The 18,952-nt window shown below is 41.2% G+C and overlaps 1 protein-coding gene across 3 annotated transcripts in view; it reads right to left on the bottom strand.

Moving 5' to 3' along the window:
* ubr3 (ubiquitin protein ligase E3 component n-recognin 3) overlaps positions 1–18,952 on the bottom strand; it is a 181,337-nt gene that overhangs the window by 67,081 nt on the left and 95,304 nt on the right. For all 3 annotated transcript variants that reach the window (XM_055638004.1, XM_055638005.1, XM_055638006.1), the window contains 2 exons: positions 7,054–7,203; positions 3,636–3,769 (listed from right to left, as the gene is read on the bottom strand). In XM_055638004.1, the coding sequence (XP_055493979.1) occupies positions 3,636–3,769; positions 7,054–7,203 (284 nt within the window). The remainder of the gene's footprint in view (positions 1–3,635; positions 3,770–7,053; positions 7,204–18,952) is intronic.

The raw sequence follows: 18,952 nt of genomic DNA, 5'->3' as shown, positions 1-18,952 counted from the left end.
TGGAGAAATAATCCTGACTGGTTACATCATGGCCTGGTACAGCAATTCCAATGCACAGTAATGCAAGAGGCTACAGAGAGTGGTGGTCCATCAAAAGTGCCAAGTCCATCATGGGCACAGCCCTCCCCAGATCAAAAGAATCCACAATATGCTGCTTCAAGAAGGCAGCATGCATCATCAAGGATCCCCACTATCTCGGCCATGCTTTCTTCTCACTGCTACTGCTGGGCAGGAGGGGAAGAAGTCTGAAGCCACACACCACCAGATTCAAGAACAGCTCCTTTGCTACAACTATCGGGTTCTTGGATCGACCCCCATAGCCCTCATCTTATCTCGGCCACAGAACACTACAGCTCACTTCCGGCATCAGCATGGATTTGTTTTCTACCAATGTCTTATTTTTTTGCATTGTCTTTTTTTCTTTTTGTGTGTAATGTACATGTAACTTATGGTTTTGTGTGTTGCTGAATCTATGTGCCTGTGATGCTGAAGCATCGTACCTCTTCCTCACCATACCTCTGCATCTGGCAATAAGTGACCTTGACAAGTTAGAATTTTTAAAAAGCTTTATCTGATTGGAGGTCAGAACATGTGCAATAAATTGTACAGATTAGATGCAAAAATTGTGTTTTGTTTGTCAAACAGTAATGGTACATTTTATAATCAACGGGTCGAGGTAAAATGGAAATATGATTCTGCATTCAAGATATACAGAGACTTTCCATGCTCTAACAAAGTTGTCCGTTCCAGAAGTGCACCAATTTACCATTTTCGTTCATATCAATTACCATTTTGACTACATTTCAATAAAACTTCCAATCAGCACTGAATTATAGACAATGTTCTGCTATTAACTTTAATTAACAAAAGTTAATCTGATGTCTTTCTGATCTCCCCAGCCAAATTTTATTCAATTGCTAGTGTTCAAAAGTGTAAAAGTGCTGATCAAATTCAGAACAATATTCAAGGATGACTTATTTCTTCTCATCAGACATTTGGCATGAATTTGGGAAGTGAAAACCTTGTGAAACTGTCTTGTTATATATATTTAGATGCAATGCCAATTAAATACTGCAGAAGAGGAACGCGCTCCTATGAGTGGAAACTACTTTACCCCATCTTTTCTTCCTTCCTTCCTTCCAGGTGCAGGGATGAGGGAAAAAAACAACATCTTCACAAAGTGCTGGAGTAACTCGGCGGGTCAGGCAGTATCTCTGGAGAACAATATAGGTGACATTTCCGATTGGGTGACGTTTCTAATCGGGACCCTTCTTCAGACTGAAGGGGCTCGACCCAACACATCACCTAACCATGTTCACCCATAGATGCCATTTGATGCGTTGAATTACTTCAGCATTTGTGTATCTTTTCTTCTCCGTAGAATGTCACCTTGTCGTGGTGGAGAATCTTGTGTGGACCTTTCGTCTTTGTTTTATAGATCTGCACAAAACTTGAGAATCTTCAATTTACAACAGAAGTCTTTAATGCTTTACTTAATGCTAGCAGCAAGACTACTCAAAATTGCTGCAACCACACACTGTCTACAGACAGGATAAACTATATACCAAACATCTCTCTTTGTCCTGTGCAGTGCCACCTGCTGCACGGCAGGTGCAACGCGTCATCCCACCCCACACAGTCCACCAAACATCCCACTCCCCCTTTCCAGTTTGAATGTCTCCATTTAGCTGGACCTCGCTTCACTCTTTTTCCCCCATCCTTTTTTGCTTCACAACTCTTGCTAAAGGCTCAGAATCAACAGAGTTTTTGCCAGTGTTCCCTTTTGAAGATATATCAGTATTTGCTTTATCTGTATTCTGTTATTTCTCCACTTGACTGAAATTTTTCTCGGCGCTTGTCAGCGTTTTGGATGCGAACGTGATTGGTTCTTCCTTGCCATTCGGCGCCATTTGTGAGAATACAGCTCCAAGACCATACGGCAATTCATCGGCGGCCAGCGAGATCGGCTTTAATGGGTCATAGTGGACCAAACGCGTCATAGTGGACCAAACACTCTTTGGACCAGTGCCATTCAATGTCCTGTTTTCGCAGGTTATTCTCGTACTTGCTGACCATGTTGCAGTCCGTGGTCGATGGCAATGCCATTGTTGATCCACCGTAGATCAAGGCGTTCATGTCAAGCTTGAAAGCATGAATCCAGTCGATGGCGCACAGGGATGTACCTTCTTTACCAACGACAATCAGCGGCAACATCTGTGTCATACCATTACAGGAAACGGTGACGGTGCATTTGCCTTCCGTGGGAATGGGCTGTCGTCCGTATCCGAAAAGGCGGATGTTGGCCAGTTTCAGTTTCGGCAATCCGATCCTCTCCCAGATGTCCTGACCCACCAGCGACACAGCCGCACCAGTGTCCACCTGGAACTGTAGATTGACGTTCGAGACCCGCAACAAAATCCTCGTCTTGTCGTTGATCGTAGACACACCGAGCACTTCAATAGGAATGGTCTTCGCGATTTGATCGACTGATTTTTGTGCTTTCTTGCCCTTTCTCAGCTTTCCTACGGATTGACACACTGCCTGGAGATGACTTTTTCTGTAACAGGCATAACAAACGGACTTGATATACGGGCGCTCACGGTGATGATGAGTAGTCAAACCGCACCGGTAGCAGGGTTTCAATCCTCCCCCCACAGAGGAAAGGCTCTTCTGAAACTGTCCCACCTTCTCTGGATTTGCTCTGGGTCAATCAACTGGTTTCTGGCATTGCGGACGAGTCTGACGAACTGTATGCATCTCCTGAAGGAACTTTGACGTTGTTTCGCCTGCCATTTTGTGCAGTTCTTTACTCAGCAGCTTGGCCATCTTAGCACACTACAGCACATTCTTCAATGAGGCATCCGAATCCTTGAGAATCGCCTGCTGGATGAATGCATGCCTGCAGCCCATGACCAGTCTATCCTGCAAAGCATTGTTTTGGCACTTTTCGCAGCATTGAGTTTTAAAATCACATGCCTTTGCCTTGGTGCGAAGTTCGGCAAGAAATTCGTTAATCGATTGCCCTTCCTGTTGCACCGTCCTGTAGAAATCAAGGCGAGCTGCGAGGAAATTTCGACTTTCTTCGAAATGCAGCTGCAAAGCCGTTGTGATTTCAGCATATGAGGCTTCAGTTACTTCATTTGTAGGTAAATTTTGAAACAGTGCAAAAGTTTCTGGAGACATTGATGAACACAAGCGAGCCTTCTTCCTCTGGTCAGTCGTAATTACCATACTTTCAAAATAAAACTCAGTGCACATTACATACGATGACCACCTTTCTCGCTTGGGATCGAAATGATCGAATTGCCAAGACATGTTTGTTTGAGTTCTCTTTTTTTTTTATGGGGTGGCTGTCTGTGCACCAGTCTCCCCACGTTAAACAAAGTCACACACAGGCATCCTCCATATAGAGAATAGCACCCTGGAGACACCCATGGTCAGCCATGACCGAAGGGGGCCTAAGTATACAAATCTGAAGTTGCTTATGACTCAACATCTTCGCAGTGTGCCCATCTTATATCAACTTAATGGCTTTATGTCGCAATTCTCACTGAAAACTATAATTTTATACTCTAATATAATTGAAACATGGAAAATGTGGGTGATTTGTTTTTGTCTGAAAAATATATACTTACGTCTTTGAAATGTCGTTGCAAATCTGTTATTCTGACATCGTATGCGGTTCCACAGGTATCCTCAGGGTAAATCTGTTCTTCATCACTGGTTGGTAATTTCTTTGGTTCAGTGCTTCTACGACGGTGGCCAAGGACTGTAACAAATCAATGCTTTTTCATAAATGTCATATTAAAATATAATAAAATTGCTTTATATTTTAGTCCTTTCTACTGCACAGGCAACTTCTAAATAACCAATGATGAAAAATCAGCAAAAGCAAAATCCATCATTTCAAAAAAAGTGAATGAAGAAAGTCTAATTGAAGTCTAAGGTTTCAGGCAGCAGCAGATAAAATCTAATAATATTTAAAATAAATAAAATAAATATTTCACCAACAGCCAAAATAACATTTACAATTCTATCTATTTATTCTGTTCCAATTTTCCAGGAATATATTTATATCAACATTTAAACTAAATACAAAAACCAAATCCCGGCAACTTTCAAAAGCTTTCTATATCTATCTCTCTATCTATCCATCCATCCATATACATATCTATTATTATATACTTAAAAGTCTGATCTTGTATGTGGATGTATTTATTTGTGTGCGTATTTGTTTGTGTATAATCACTTCTCGAAAAACGACGCGCTAACGGTAAAATTTTCATGAATTCCGATAGAGATTTATCCCGTGGACTCCAAAATCACCTCGTCTCAAAATTTCATGCATTATTTCTCGAGTTATTAATCAAAATGTTCAAAAATTAAAAAAAAATGGAAAAAAATAACTACTTATTCCCTGTGCTTACAGCTGTGACGTCACAATGGGATAGTAGCCCTGCTCGCAACATTGTTGCTATCCAAGTACACCGAGCCCTGCTAGCCCTAGCAAGTGCAAATGCAGTTTTTTTTTAAGACACGGTACACTGAGTTCTGCTAGCTAGCAAGTGCAATTGCATTTTTTTTAAACTTTAAAAATGAGGGAGGGTGAATAATGCGAAATGAGCAGCCCCTGCGTAGTTGTCGGCTATGGGTGAGTGCATTGGGGAACGGGTTGAGTTGGGGGACCAGGTCTCCCGTGTGACAAGGACCCAATGGGTCCCCCTTGGTCTAGTATAACTATAAATCTCTGATGTGTACTTATTTGTTTGTGTGTAATCATATCTCGAAAACACAACGCACTAACGGTAGCATTTTTACATATTCCGATAGAGATTTATTCTGTGTAGTCCAAAATCGCCTTATCTCAAAATTTCAAACATTATTTCTCGGTATTAATCAAAATGTTCAAAAATCTCAAAAAACAGTTGTCGGCTATGGATTAGTGATGGAATATTGCGTTGGGGAGCGGGTTACGTTGGTGGACCAGGCCTCCCGTGGGTGCTATGGGTGAGTGGTGGAATATTGCGTTGGGGAACGGGTTGCGTTGGTGGACCGGGCCTCCCATGTGACAGGGATCCAACTACTATTAAAAGTCTCATCTTGTCTGTCTGTCTGTGAGATCAAGGAACTACGCCAAAACGGTACAAAATAGCATGAAAATCTTTGCAGAATCTTCCTGAACTTTTCCCCATGGTCGTTAGTATCAAGTTTCTTCACATTTGATGTTATATTTCACGTTATTGATATTTAAAATTTTTAAAAGGCCAACTTTGAAAATAATAACTGCTTGTGAGTGGGAGACTTCTAGCAGCTTCCAGTGATGATGTCACAATGGCATCTCACAGTCCGCCAATCACAATGGGATCTCATTTACAGAAGCTGCCATGACGATTCCGAAAATGACCTCACAATGTGATCTCTGCTGCCAATACAGAAGCTATGAGAGTTGACGGATTGGGGGATGGGATGAGAAGAAATGTTATTTAAACATTGTCTTTAGTGGGGGAGTGCGAAAGGGAAGGGGAGGGGGAAGGAGTAACTGAGAGTAGGGAAATGGGGAGGGAGAGGAGACAGAGAGACAACGGGATCAGCAGCTTCAAGGGGGAGTAAGGAGAGAGTGACATTTTTGCCCCCCCACGTGGGAAGGATTGATTGGCTCAAGGGAGCGCCGCCCAAAAGTCGATTCGAATCATTGGCTCCGGGAAGCAGAGACTGACCCCCCCCACATGGGAAGGATTGATTGGCTCAAAGGAGCGATGATGCCAATCGAAAAGTCGAATCCATTCAATGGCTCTGGGAAGCGCCGACTGCCCCACCCCCACACGTGGAAAAGATTGATTGGCTCAAGGGAGCGCCGATGCAGACCCAAATGTCGAGTCCATTCATTGGCTCCAGGTTGCGTCGATTGGCTCCTCCCCATCTCAAGTGGGAAGGATTGGTTGCGTTGGGAAAGGGGTGAGTGGTGAAACGGGTTGCATTGGGAAAACGGGTGAGTGGTGGAATATTGCTTTGGGGAATCAGGGCCCAACGGGGGTAGGGAGGGGAGAGGGGTTATGGAGGGTGGGAGGGAGTGAATGAGGGTAGGGGAAAGGAGAGGGAGCGAGAGGTGAAGGAGGTAGTGGAGGAGGGGAGGTGGTGAGGGGAGAGAAGAGGGAGGATGTGTTGGGGGTGAGGGGAAATGAGCCGCGCCTGCGCAGTTGGGGGCTACGGGTGAGTGGTGGAATATTGTGTTGGGCAAATGGGTTAGTTGGGGGAACGGGTGATTGGCTATGGAAGGCGCCTGTCTCTGGGATGAGCGCCGACGCCGCGTTCGGGGACCAGCCCTCCCATGTAACGCCGCATCCCCCCCCCCCCCCCCCCCCCGCCCCGTTGTGGGGGGACGAGGCCCAACGGGTCCCACTTGGTTTAGTACTATATAAAACTCTTGTAATATAGGAGCATGGCCGATGGTACTCAGTTGACTCAAGCTCACTAACGGGCTTCACAGCGTTAGTACCCATTCAAGAATGACCATCAGATTAAGTGGGTCACAAATATAGTTACTCATTCTGCACTTTCTACAGCAGAGACCAGCACAACCAGACTTTAAACAAACAAGAGCCATGAATAAAGCCACTTCCACGAAGATGAGAACAAAAATAACTGGACAATGTAATTTAATTTCAAAATGTTGACCTGTATAGAAGTTGTAGATAATGGATATAATTTAAAATAATTATTAATATTGAGCAATCTTGATTAAACATCAACAATGAAAATCCTTTCAAGATGAGAGAAATTAGATTTGGCGTACCATTCTGAATCATTGTGTCACTCTCTGACCTTTATATCAAATGCTTTAGGAGTATTAAACAAAATCAGCTTCGGGGATGGAAGCATTTCATGGAATACAGCAGTTATTCTTTCGAAATCATGTGTCATAATTTAGGACGCTACATGCAGGAGGAATTTACCACAAGAGTACAGCATATGCAGAGCCAAACCATAATGAAATATTCTTACCATTTAATTTATTTAAATATACTAACTGATAAGTACAAATAAAATAGTTACCAGATGAAGCCTGCAATAGAACCACTAATCCAGTAGGTCTTTCTTCTGTCGATGGGCCACTTTGTCCACAAATGACACAGTCATACACCGTTTCTGAATCCTGCCTTTCTGACGATCCTATGTCCATGGCAACATCACTGTCAGGTGATTCTGAAAGAATAGCCATTCAAATAAGGAAGAGAATAGCAGTGTAATACAAACTCTAGAATATTATATGGTGCCTAGTAAGCTGCATCATCAGAATAAAAACATTACGTCTTCCATTTTGGTTCATGAAGAAAATCTGCAACAATTGTTTTTATTCTGTACTAAATATGTTCTAGGATTTAACTTAAAAATGGCACACCACAGGGGCGGCACAGTGGCGCAGTGGAGTTGCTGCCTTACAGCGCTTGCAGTGTTGGAAACCTGGGTTCGATTCAGGCTACGGGTGTTGTAGAATAGAATAGAATGCCTTTTATTGTCATTCAATCAGCTTGGTTTGAACGAAATTGCATTTTCTACAGTCTTACATTACAAAAAAAAACCAAGACCCACACTTAACACCGTTTACATAAATATCCATCACAGTGGATCTCCAACATCTCCTCACTGTGATGGAAGGCAAAGTCTTATCTCTTCCCTTTGTTCTTCTCCCGCGGTCCGTCAGTCCAACTGCAGCGTCGAGGCGAACTGGGACTCCGATGTTAGAGGTCCCGGCGGACGATGGTAATTCCTGTGGCCGTTTAAGCCACGGCGGGCAATGTTAGGCCCCGCTCCGAGTCCTTTAAACCCCGCAATTCCAGTGGGAGAAGTTGCTGTTGTGGTAGCTCCGAAAAACGGTCTCCCACCAGGGACCTGCGAGCTCCCGATGTTCCTGTCCACCGGGCCTGCGGCCGGAGCCTCAGAAGCTCCGAAGTCGGGTCGCGGCCGAGCGCCACCACAGCTCTCCCCGCTCCAAAGTCGGCCAGCTCCGCGATGTCAGGTCCGCAGGCTCCGTGACTGGAGCCCTCAGGTTAGTCCCGGCCGGAGGCCGCCGCCGACTCCACGATGTTAGGCCCAACGACATCGGAGACCCGACAGGGAAAAAGTCGGGTCCCCGTACAGGGAAGAGACTAACGGTTTCCCCCACAACCCCCCCACCCCAATCCCCCACAAATACACAGCTACAAAAAATAATAAAGACTAGAGTCAAGACATACATTTAACGAGTCAAAAATAGAAAAAAAGACAGACTGTAGTCAAGCCTCTGCCGAAAGGCACCGCCACACTAACACTATGTCTGTACGGAGTTTGTACGTTTTCCCCGACCGCATGGGTTTTCTCCGAGATCTTGGGTTTCTTTCCACACTCCAAAGACGTACAGGTATATAGGTTAATTAGGCTTGGTATACGTGTAAATTGTCCCTTGTGTGTGTAGGATAGTGTTAATGTGCGGGGATCGCTGGTCGGTGCGGACACGGTGTGCCGAAGGGCCTGTTTCCGTGCTGTATCGCTAAAACTACAACTAAAACTAAGATCAATTATTTGATTCATTGTTCAGAAGGTAATGTCGATTTTACAATGCAAAATCGAAGAATACAATCATCATCGTTATTTTTTTGCATATCTTTCATTCATTGTTCTATTTCTCTGTGCATCATCGTCTATATCTCTCGTTTCTCTTTCCCGTGACTTTCAGTCTGAAGAAGAGTCTCGACCGGAAACGTCACCCATTCCTTCTCTCCAGAGATGCTGCCTGTCCCACTGAGTTAGTCCAGCTTTTTGTGTCTATCTTCAAAGAATACAATTAATAGCTTTGGAACATGGAATGATACAGCACCGGAACAGGTCCTTCGGACCATGGTTTCTGTGCCAAACATAATGCCAGATTAAACCAATCTCTCTGCCTCCATTCCCTGAATATCCATTTGCTCGCCTCATAACAATATTTTCCTCTAAAATACTTCCAAAAAAATATATCGTTCACCAGACTGGTTGTATTTATCATCAGTATTTTTTCCAGACCCAAATATTAAACATCCCCATCTGTACATGTTTGCCGTGCAACCATGTAGAAATTGGAAGCACCGAGATGTTTTGTGCAATTGAGTTTGAAACATTTTCTACAGCTAGGAATGTCAAGGGTGACATATAGCGTTGCAATATGATGAACAATAAATGTTTCCAGTATAAGTGCATAAACATAATCACATCTGGAATTAGTTTTAAATATTAAAATATTTCCATACTGTAGTGTTCTATTTCCATAATTCTATTTCCATAATGTAGTTAGAATTCTCTCCCCGACTCACTCAAAAAATAATTATATAGTCACTTTAAACTTTAATTAAATAAACTAAAATTTAAACTTTTTGCCTGATTTCACCAGACTAAAATAGTTAGCTGTTAAGAGTCAAACAGCAAGGAAACAGTCCCTTCCGCCGAACTTGACCATGCCCACCAAGATGCACATCTACACTAGTCCTACCTGCCTGCGTTTGACCTATATCCCTCTAAACCTTTTCTATCCATGTACCTGTCCAAATGCCTTTTAAATGTTGTTATAGCACCTATCTCAACTACCTACTTTGGCATCTTGTTTCATATATCAATTACCCTCTGTGCGAAAAAGTTGCCCCTAAGGTTCCCACCAAATCTTTCCCTTCACATCTTAAACCCATGTCCTCTGGTTCTCGATTCCCCTACTCTGGCAAAAGAGTCTGTATATCTACGTTATCTATTCCTGTCATAATCTTATACACATTGATAATATCACCCTGAGCTCCTCATAGCCTGCCCAACCTCTCCCTATTGTTCAGATCCTCAAACCCTGACAACATCACTGTGTTTTTAAGAGAAATTTTGATTTTTTAAAACACTCTTTTGTCAAGGAAGCTAATATATAATAAAGATGATATGCTGATGGATGCTTTATCCAATGTAGAATTTTAGTGACATTTACATGAAAGATAGCGTTCTTGAGGCCAATTTCTGGACTACTAATCACATTGACCGTGGAGAAATGCAAAGCCTGCCATTTATAACTTGTCCAGAAAACCAAAACCAAAATGAAAAACATACAAAAGTTGTTCACCAATAATGTTTCATGCCAAAAAAGAAACACTGGGTAATTTAAAGGAAAGAAACTCCAAAAGTTGGAAATAAAACCAGAAAATGCTGGAGATTTACACAGAAAAGAGAAGCGTCTTGCGTCAATGATTCTTCACACAAACCAGATACTGATCTGAAACACTAACTGTTTCTCTCTCCACGGGTATTGCTTTACCTGCTGAGAATCTCCAGCATAACTTTGAACCATATATAATTTTATATTGGCTCTCAAATAAAAAAACGTTAATAAAACAATTTTTTACTGATCAGTTAATGATGTTTTAATTGGGACCATCAGCCCAAAAGAGCAGTTACAAAATTCTAAAGAGGTACAATGAAACTCAATTAGCATTCACCTTTCTTACTCATGCATTTAAAATGATCTGGTGCCTTAACAACATGCTACTACTAGGCAACAAACTATTGCAGGCATCTTTCATTTTAAATCAGTCCTATGAAAAGAAAATTAGGAATGAGCAGGACTAGGGCTAAACATAGCTGCCAGGGACAGTATATCCTGACTGACTCATTTCTAATCCTCTTGTATGTGATGTCTGTTAACACATGTTAAGAAGAAATAATCCCTAAGGTTTTAACCAATTTCTGATAGCTTTATAAATGAACCATTTTTTAAAAAATCAGCAAATTAAGTTTTGCATGTCTTGATCTTTAAAGGTGAATGGCTCTGCCATACTCTCAGGCAAAGCAGCATTTAAAATGTAACAGTTAATAATGGGGTTTTTTTTAAGATACACAAAACATCCAAGCTTTCGTACAAAAGCTGCTTGAGTTATACAATTTCTATTTAGGCTAACAAAATGGGTTCTTCACTCCAAATGATGGACAATGTTTCTGACTCCTGACAAATTTGAAGTGAATTCCAACTGGCATGAATGAAAAGTAACTTAGCCAAGGCGAATGTTTAAGTTGGATTAAGATCAAATTGATTTATGTCCCATGTACAATTAACAGAAAGCTTTCAGTCATTCAAAAGTAAAAAAATAACCAGATGGCAATCTAATTTCATGTAAGCAAAAGTAATCAGAAATGTTTTGCTAATAATTTAACAGCAGCAAGTAAATTGTGAAAGCAAGTTCGAATTGTACAAAGCACACATCTAGGACACTGTCATAATCTAACAATCTATCACTAAACCAATATAATATAATCTAAAATAATCAGAAAGTAATTTGTTCTTAAACATGTAAATACATATATATTTAATGGGGAGAAGCACAGCACCTGAAACCCTGTCTAATTTTCTGTCAGGGTCTACACACATTCATTTATTTTCATATTTGCATCTTACATAAATGGTCACTAGCCACTACATGAATACATGTCCAACAGAAAATAATGTTTAGTTTAGTTATTAATGTCACATGCACTGAGGTATGCCATCCAGTTGTATGTTTTGTGCTATCCAGTTAGTGAAAAGACTACATAATTACAATCAAGCCGTGCACAGATCTCTTGCCTGATGGGAAATGGGGGAGCCAGGGCCGGCCTTAAGCCAATTGGACCAATTGCTCCCAATTGGGCCCCACGCCTAAGGGGGCCCCCATGCTAATTTTCCGTATTTCGTACGGAAATGCAATACGAATACGGAAATACGAATTCGCGTTGTTAAATACGTTTTTTTAAAAGAAACGAACAAGATAATCATTACAACGAGTCACCCGCTGCACTGGCCATGAGACAAAAAGGATTTGTTAACTACCACTGTTAGCACTTGTTAACAGCCAGTAGTTAACACATAGTTATACAATGTGTCATCAATACATCGATCCACATTCCTCAGTGAATGTAATTGTGGTTTGACCAAGTATTAATGACGCCGCGTTCCTTTGAATAAAATTCACGGGAGTCCGTGATTTTTATTCAAAGGAATGCAGCGTCATTAATACTTGTTCAAAACACAATTACATTGACTAAGGAATGTGGATCAATGTATTGATGACACATTGTGAGAATTGAGGACTCTGGACCGCGAGCACGGGCTTCTTTTTGGTGTGCAGGTAAAGTAATTCACCTACCGACCCAAGTTGTGTCTCTCTGTCTATCGCGCTCTCCCTCCTTCCCTACCCCTCTCTCTCTTTCTCTTGCGCTCTCTCTCCCGCTCCCCATCTCGTCTCTCTCTCACTCCCGCTCTCTCTCACCCTGTCGCCTCGGCATTCCCGGAATCATTTCGCGTTTTGCGGTGACGGCTGCATCTGCGGTGACGGGAGCCCTGACCCGTGGTGGCTCCTGGTCCGTTCCCACAGCAGGTGCCGCCTGGCCTGCTGAATTTCTCCAGCACTCTGTGTTTTTTGTTTGGCTCTGGAGTTGAAGGTGGACATGGGGGGCTGGGGTATCTCAGCGGGATGGGCAGCGGCTCTGGGGAGAGGGTTGCGTTTCTGGTCGAGACCCTTCTTCAGATCACAAGTACTCTCAACGACAATCACAAGGGTATTCTGAAGAAGGGTTTTCTTTCCTGGGTCGCTACCTGTCCTACTGAGTTACTCCAGCTTAATGTCTATCTAAATTGTCAGAGTTAAATAAAATTTCTAATGGGGGGGGGGGGGTATAGCGTCTACCCCCCCCCCCCCCCCCCCCCTCCCAACCTCACCTCACGGACTTTAGCGTACCCCTAGTTCCTAAAACCCATTTCCATCACCAATTGCAATATATATGTAACACCACATTGCAGGTTCTACAGGGGCTCTGGGGAGAGGGTTGCGTTTCTGGTATATACCCTTCTTCAGACAATAACAAGTACTCTCACCGGCGAGTGTTCAGTTTAGTCTGAAGAAGGGTCTTCTCTCCGGAGTCGCTGCCTGTCCTACTGAGTTACTCCAGCTTTATGTCTATCTTCAATTTCAGAGTTAAATAAAAAAGCAGAGTGCTGGAGGAACTCAGCAGGCTAGGCGGCATCTGTGGAGGGAAATGGATTACGAGTTGTTTCGGGCCAGGGTTCTTCTTCAATAGGAAGGAACTGCAGATCAAAGACACTAGAGCAGATACTAGTATCTTTGCTGCAGATCATGCATGATATTCGTCCGATTTAAATCGGAATTCCGATTTTATTGTTTTCCTATTTGTCATTTTTTTGTGCCCGATTATTTGGCGGCCAATCAACCACTGTCTCTAAGGGGTTTGCGTCTAATCACCGACCAGCTTCCCTTAAAATTCCCGTCCAATCAAATTTTCTCCATTTGACTGGATGAGAACAGTCCCAACAACTGTCAAGAAGCTTAACCCCAATCAGTATATAGCAGCATGCTTGAATAGCACCCTGTCATCTACCCAGGACATTTATCGCCTGCTCTACAGTGTAGTGACTGCAGTATGTACTATCTACAAAATGCACTGCCCATTACCCAGGTTAATAGGACATCATCTTCCAATCCCATGACCTCTACCTCCAAAAACACTATCTGCAGACTATCCTTCAAGTCACCCACCATCCCAACTTGGAAATGGATTCCTAGGCCTTCTGCATTATTGGATCCAAATCCTGAAACCCTCTGAGCAGAGGCACTTTGGGGGTACCTTTATCAGAAGAACTGCAGCAGTTTGAAAGAATGATTCACCAGTGGCTTGCTGGCAACAAAAATGAATACAAAAAAAGCTTTTCCTTATAATGTATACTATGGCTTTGCAGAACATTTGAAAAATAAATACTCATCGTATCGAAAACATACCACGGCATCTAAACATAATTTAGCAATATTGAGGTAAGCATTTCACTTCAAAATAACATTACTACAAACCTGTGGCTGTAGAATGCAATTTCTTATGAAGGAATGTTGCACCTCAAAATTGGCACAAACCTGTAACATAATTTTAACTATAACAGCACCACTAAAGGTTAACTTCAAATGACTAAAATGTTTTCAATTTAATGAAATGATAACATTATTTATTTTGAAATGAAGGTCAAAGAGCAATTATGAAATTGCCAAGTACAGGCAGTAAATTATACCTATTACTAAAGCTATATAGTAGTGCCTCAGGCTGTTACAAAATGTATTATGACCGTGCCAATAATACATAATATGTTAGAAAATATTGAAAAAATATAATATACCTGCGCCATAGAAGAAAGCCGACTTCAAATTACAATGTCATTTGTAATTAATAACTTTGACAGAAGTTACAAATATCCTGCCAAACTAAAACAATTAGTTTATTTATCTTCTTCCCCATTCCTTCCCACCCCTCCAGAGTTCAATTTTAACACTATGTCCAGTGGTAATTTTACACATCGCTGCTAAATACTAGTATGCATCTTAAATGCCCATATCCATTTTTGACCTTGATAAAGTTAGTCTGCATCGTTTTGAAAAGGCAAGTTATATTGGTGCAAATATTATATTGATAGGACTTAAAGCTATTTTATTGGAAAATTATTCTTGCTAGTGGTTCTTATAACAAAACACAGATCTTTGACTAAAAACTCTTTTGTGGGACAGGAGGAGGAACACTAAGTTCTACAAGAACATCTATTAACAACTGTAGACTCCCATTTTCCACTTTCCCACTATAAGACATTGCAACAAAAAAATAATCTATGTTGCCATAAATGAAAATGAGCAGACACAGATTGTTGGTGTCAAAGCTCTTTCATACCATCCCTGTAATACAGTAAAATGCCGTTAATCTGGCATGTTCATGAAAGTTTGAGGCATTCATTGCACAAAAATATAAATCACACAGCATAATAGTAATGGTCAAGGAAATAGTGATATTGAGACAGTATCCTTTAATTAAAATGTTTTTCAACATGGTTTTTAACTGAGCTCTTAAAACCACCAGTACCACGATCTCTGACACCTCTCTCCCCTTTTTTTAAATTTCTGTCTCCATCACAGGGGAGATTATCAACTGACATCTACTAACTCGCAAAGTTATTTGCACTACATTTTTTCCCACTCCGCATTTTACAAAGACCCTATCCCCTAATCTCCATTTCTGTCATGACACAATTCCTTGGTTCACATCGCTCCCCTGGTACTTTCCCCTACTGCTGCAGGAGATGCACCAGCTGTCCCTATATCTCCTCCTTCAGCTGCATCCGAGGATCACAACAGTCCTTTCATGTGAGACAGAGGTTTACCTGCACCTAACATCAGCTACTGCGCACCCCCCTTGTTATAATTATATTAACTGTTACTTGGGAATCAATAAATTACTTTATTCTATCCCTCTAGAAAACCTGCAATTACCAGAAAAAGACAAAATGTTGCAAGCTTCCCTGTGTGTACACCAACATAAGTAATCTCAGAGTCTAACAACTCTTTGGAATCCATTAATATATCCTTTTATTGTATGAAATAGCATCTTACATTCACAGCTGCTATTGATGATCCTGCATGTAAAACAAAACATTTTTTTCCGTCGCTGCCCACCAGGACACCCTGCATTCTTCCCTACCAATATATTACCCCTCATATTTTTCACAAATTCATACACAGAATTGTGCAAGTTCTTGTGATCCAGTAAGTATCAACTCAGTTCATTCTGACCATACCCCACTCCCTTCCTAGTCAACTTGACAATGCCTACAATATTTAAGTGATTCTGACTGGAGTTCAAAGAGTTTTTTTATTTCACAAGGAAGATTTGAGCATTGTTGACAAGGCCAGCAGTTATTGCCAATCCCTGATTTATAAACAGACAAATTGAAATAAATTGATCTTTGTCCTGACTGAGAGATGATTCCATTGAAAAAAACAAATTCAGAGAAAATTGATAGGCTAGATGTCAAGAGGTTGTTTCACATGGCTTGAGAATGACCAAGATCTATGTTAGCAGCTGTGGATGCAAGATACCATTTCATACATACAAAAGGAAATTTTATTGATTCCATAGAATCTGAGATGACTTGCATTGCTGGACATGTAGGGAATTTTAAATTATGTGTCAGTATATTTTGTCAGAAAGATTAAGGCATTTGGTTCTTCTCTTACAGCACAACCTGTTTTGATTATGTTGCATGTCTCATTTCACCTGTGAAATGTCGAGCGATGAATGGTTTGGTAAAATATTTCAAGAGAATAGGTACAGGTCCCCATTCCTTCTCTTCAGAGACGCTGCCTGTCCCACTGAGTTAATCCGGCTTTGTGTGCCTATCTTAGATTTAAACCAGCATCTGCAGTTCCTTCCAACACATACGGGTCCACAAATGTTTTTCCGGCAACTGGCGGTCCGGCACCTCCTTTAATACAGACAAAATGACAAAAACACACTTTTTTGGCAGGTATTTACTTTTGCTTCTAGCAGTCCATGGTGTTTTGGAGACACGGGAGGAGTGTAATTAGTGGGTCAGACGAGTATTGTTGTATCATTATTATGTGACCTTTATTGGTCCGGCAAAAATTGATAACACAGCAAAGCTCTTGAACCAAGGATGCCGGAAAATCAGTGGGGGACCTGTACTTGCCAGTTGACAGCAATTTGCAAGCATTCCACAATGGGAAGGATCTCTAATATTATTGTACTGTCTGACAAGTAGAGACAAGTAAGAAAGAGGCCTTCTTTTCACTCCTAAGCAAGGTGATATTGCAAGTGCCAAGTATTATCAGGCTGTTGTGCCTAGTTAGAAACATAAATGAGTTTCCAGCTGCCTTTTGGGAAATGAGGTGAAAGCCTGGGGCAGATGACAGCCAAGTACTAACAGTGGTACTGCCTCCAGGGAGCCACTATGACACACACTGTTTAGTGTGGGAACATTTTTTCTTGCAATTGTAGACTACACCATAGTTAGCAATAATTGTCACATGTTTACCCAGCTAGCTTTTGACTTTCATGAAACACTGCTGAAGGATCACATTAATTTTATTAAAAACTCAAATAAAGGCTGACAATCTTTAAAATGTTAAATATTGGTATAGTGGCACAGTAAATCTTTCAGCAAAAGCATGTACAGGTTAGATTTGGCAAAGTTTGCAAATAAGTGCAGAATAAGTAGTTGTGGGGAATGGTTCCCCAATTGTGAGAAAGTTTTGGAAAGTCAGAAAGTACATCATTAGCCACAGAACATCCAAATTCTATCCTGCTGTGTTTTTTTAAAGGCAGGACCAAAGGAGGGGGAGCACGATGTGCAACGGCAGGATGTTGGTACTGCAGGACCCCACATTTGGTAATGTTTATATCTTAGGGAAGTGGATAGATTCTCACTTGACGCGACTGAGTGACAATGACAGTTACATGGAATTATAGTTATTTGCCAATATCAGCCAATAATCGAATGCTTATAGGGCTGAATGCTGAATGCTGATCAGCTCATGTTAAATATGATTCCAACCACAAAGTGTTCTTTTTACTCAATTCCCATTAAGTTCGCTGTAACTAGGTTCCATGAGACCACGCAGTTAAGCGTTACCTTGATATCAAGACGAGTCACTTTCACCACAGATGTACAAAGAACACTTTCATATTTTTACGTTGACTAAGCAACAACCTGACAGTATTCCAACATTTCCTTAGCCTTTAGTTTGACAATCCCTTATATATCACCAAAAATAGATCTTATTTGATCAGCATTAGAAGAACCATAGGAATATAAATTTATTATAATAGATGCATTAAAGTACTTCCACTGATCATTATGCTAGTTATCATTATGTTTTAATACAAGTAACCAAACCTTCTCAGTACTCTTGGCTAGAGAATCCAAAGGTTCACTATCCTGTGCACAAAATAAAATATTTCTCATATTAACCTTGAAGGGCCAATCACATTTTAAGATGATCCGTAGTTCTACAAACTCTAGACTTGGGAAAAATCATCCCTGCATCTGTTCTGTCAAGCCCTATAAAAATGTTGCATGTTTCATTGAGATCGCTTATCAACTCTCCAAAACTCAATGGATTATGGCCCAGTTTGCTTATATGACAAACTTGTCTTCCCATGAATCAACCTGATGAACCTCACACCCACCATTGTAATTATATCCGTAATTAAACCAGAGCCTGACTGTTTACAGTATTCCAGATCACCAGAGTCCTGTCTAAAGTGCAATGTCTTTCCTCTCATACACCAATAATGCTTTTGCGATAAAGGCCAATGTAGGATTTTCTTTCCCGATTGCTGTCACTTCCATGATTCATGCACAAAGCTACCCAAGATCCTTTAAAAAGGATCACCAACATCCTTTAAAAATCCTCATCTTTAAAAAAATATTCCTTTTTTTATGTGTTCTACCAATAGATGATTTTACATTTTTCCACATTAAATTCCATTTGATCTGTAATCAACCATTCGCCAGGCCTGTTCATATCTCCCTGCAGCCTCTGTACATCTGTCACATCACTCACTGGCACACAGCTCTTCATCATCAGCAAATTGTTTTCCCATCCCTCCATCCACCCAGATAGATGCCCTACCAAACATTACAATGAGCAACTTCGCCACCCCAAATCCCAACCATTTGATTATCATGTCAGAAACATTGAAATAAAATAATGTATAACTATAGTAAATTCCATTTATAATCCTCAGTTAATGAAAATGTCCGTGCCCGCAGGCACCGAGACTTCGATGACATTCAGGCAGGAGTTGGTAAATGGTGAGAAACGCAGCAATCAGCTCCAACATAATATCTAATTTATGTTCATTACCAAAACTATATTTCATCAAATATAAATAAGTGATTCTCCCCAAATGTCCTTCCTTTTACCATTCACTTGAGCTTTTCTCCTACCTCCATCAAACTACCTTACCCTCCTCCACCTCCCAAAAATGTATCTTCCAGTCATGGTTCAACATGGCCTGTATCAACTTTTCAGAGTCTTTCCATCTTTCTCACCAATGCTAATTTCTCGATGGCAATCACTCTTCAGGC

This window comes from Leucoraja erinacea, chromosome 7 (genome assembly GCF_028641065.1).
Source record: "Leucoraja erinacea ecotype New England chromosome 7, Leri_hhj_1, whole genome shotgun sequence".
NCBI lineage: Eukaryota > Metazoa > Chordata > Chondrichthyes > Rajiformes > Rajidae > Leucoraja > Leucoraja erinaceus.
The sequence above is the reverse complement of the archived record's forward strand: the minus strand, read 5'-3'. Positions and strand labels throughout refer to the sequence as shown.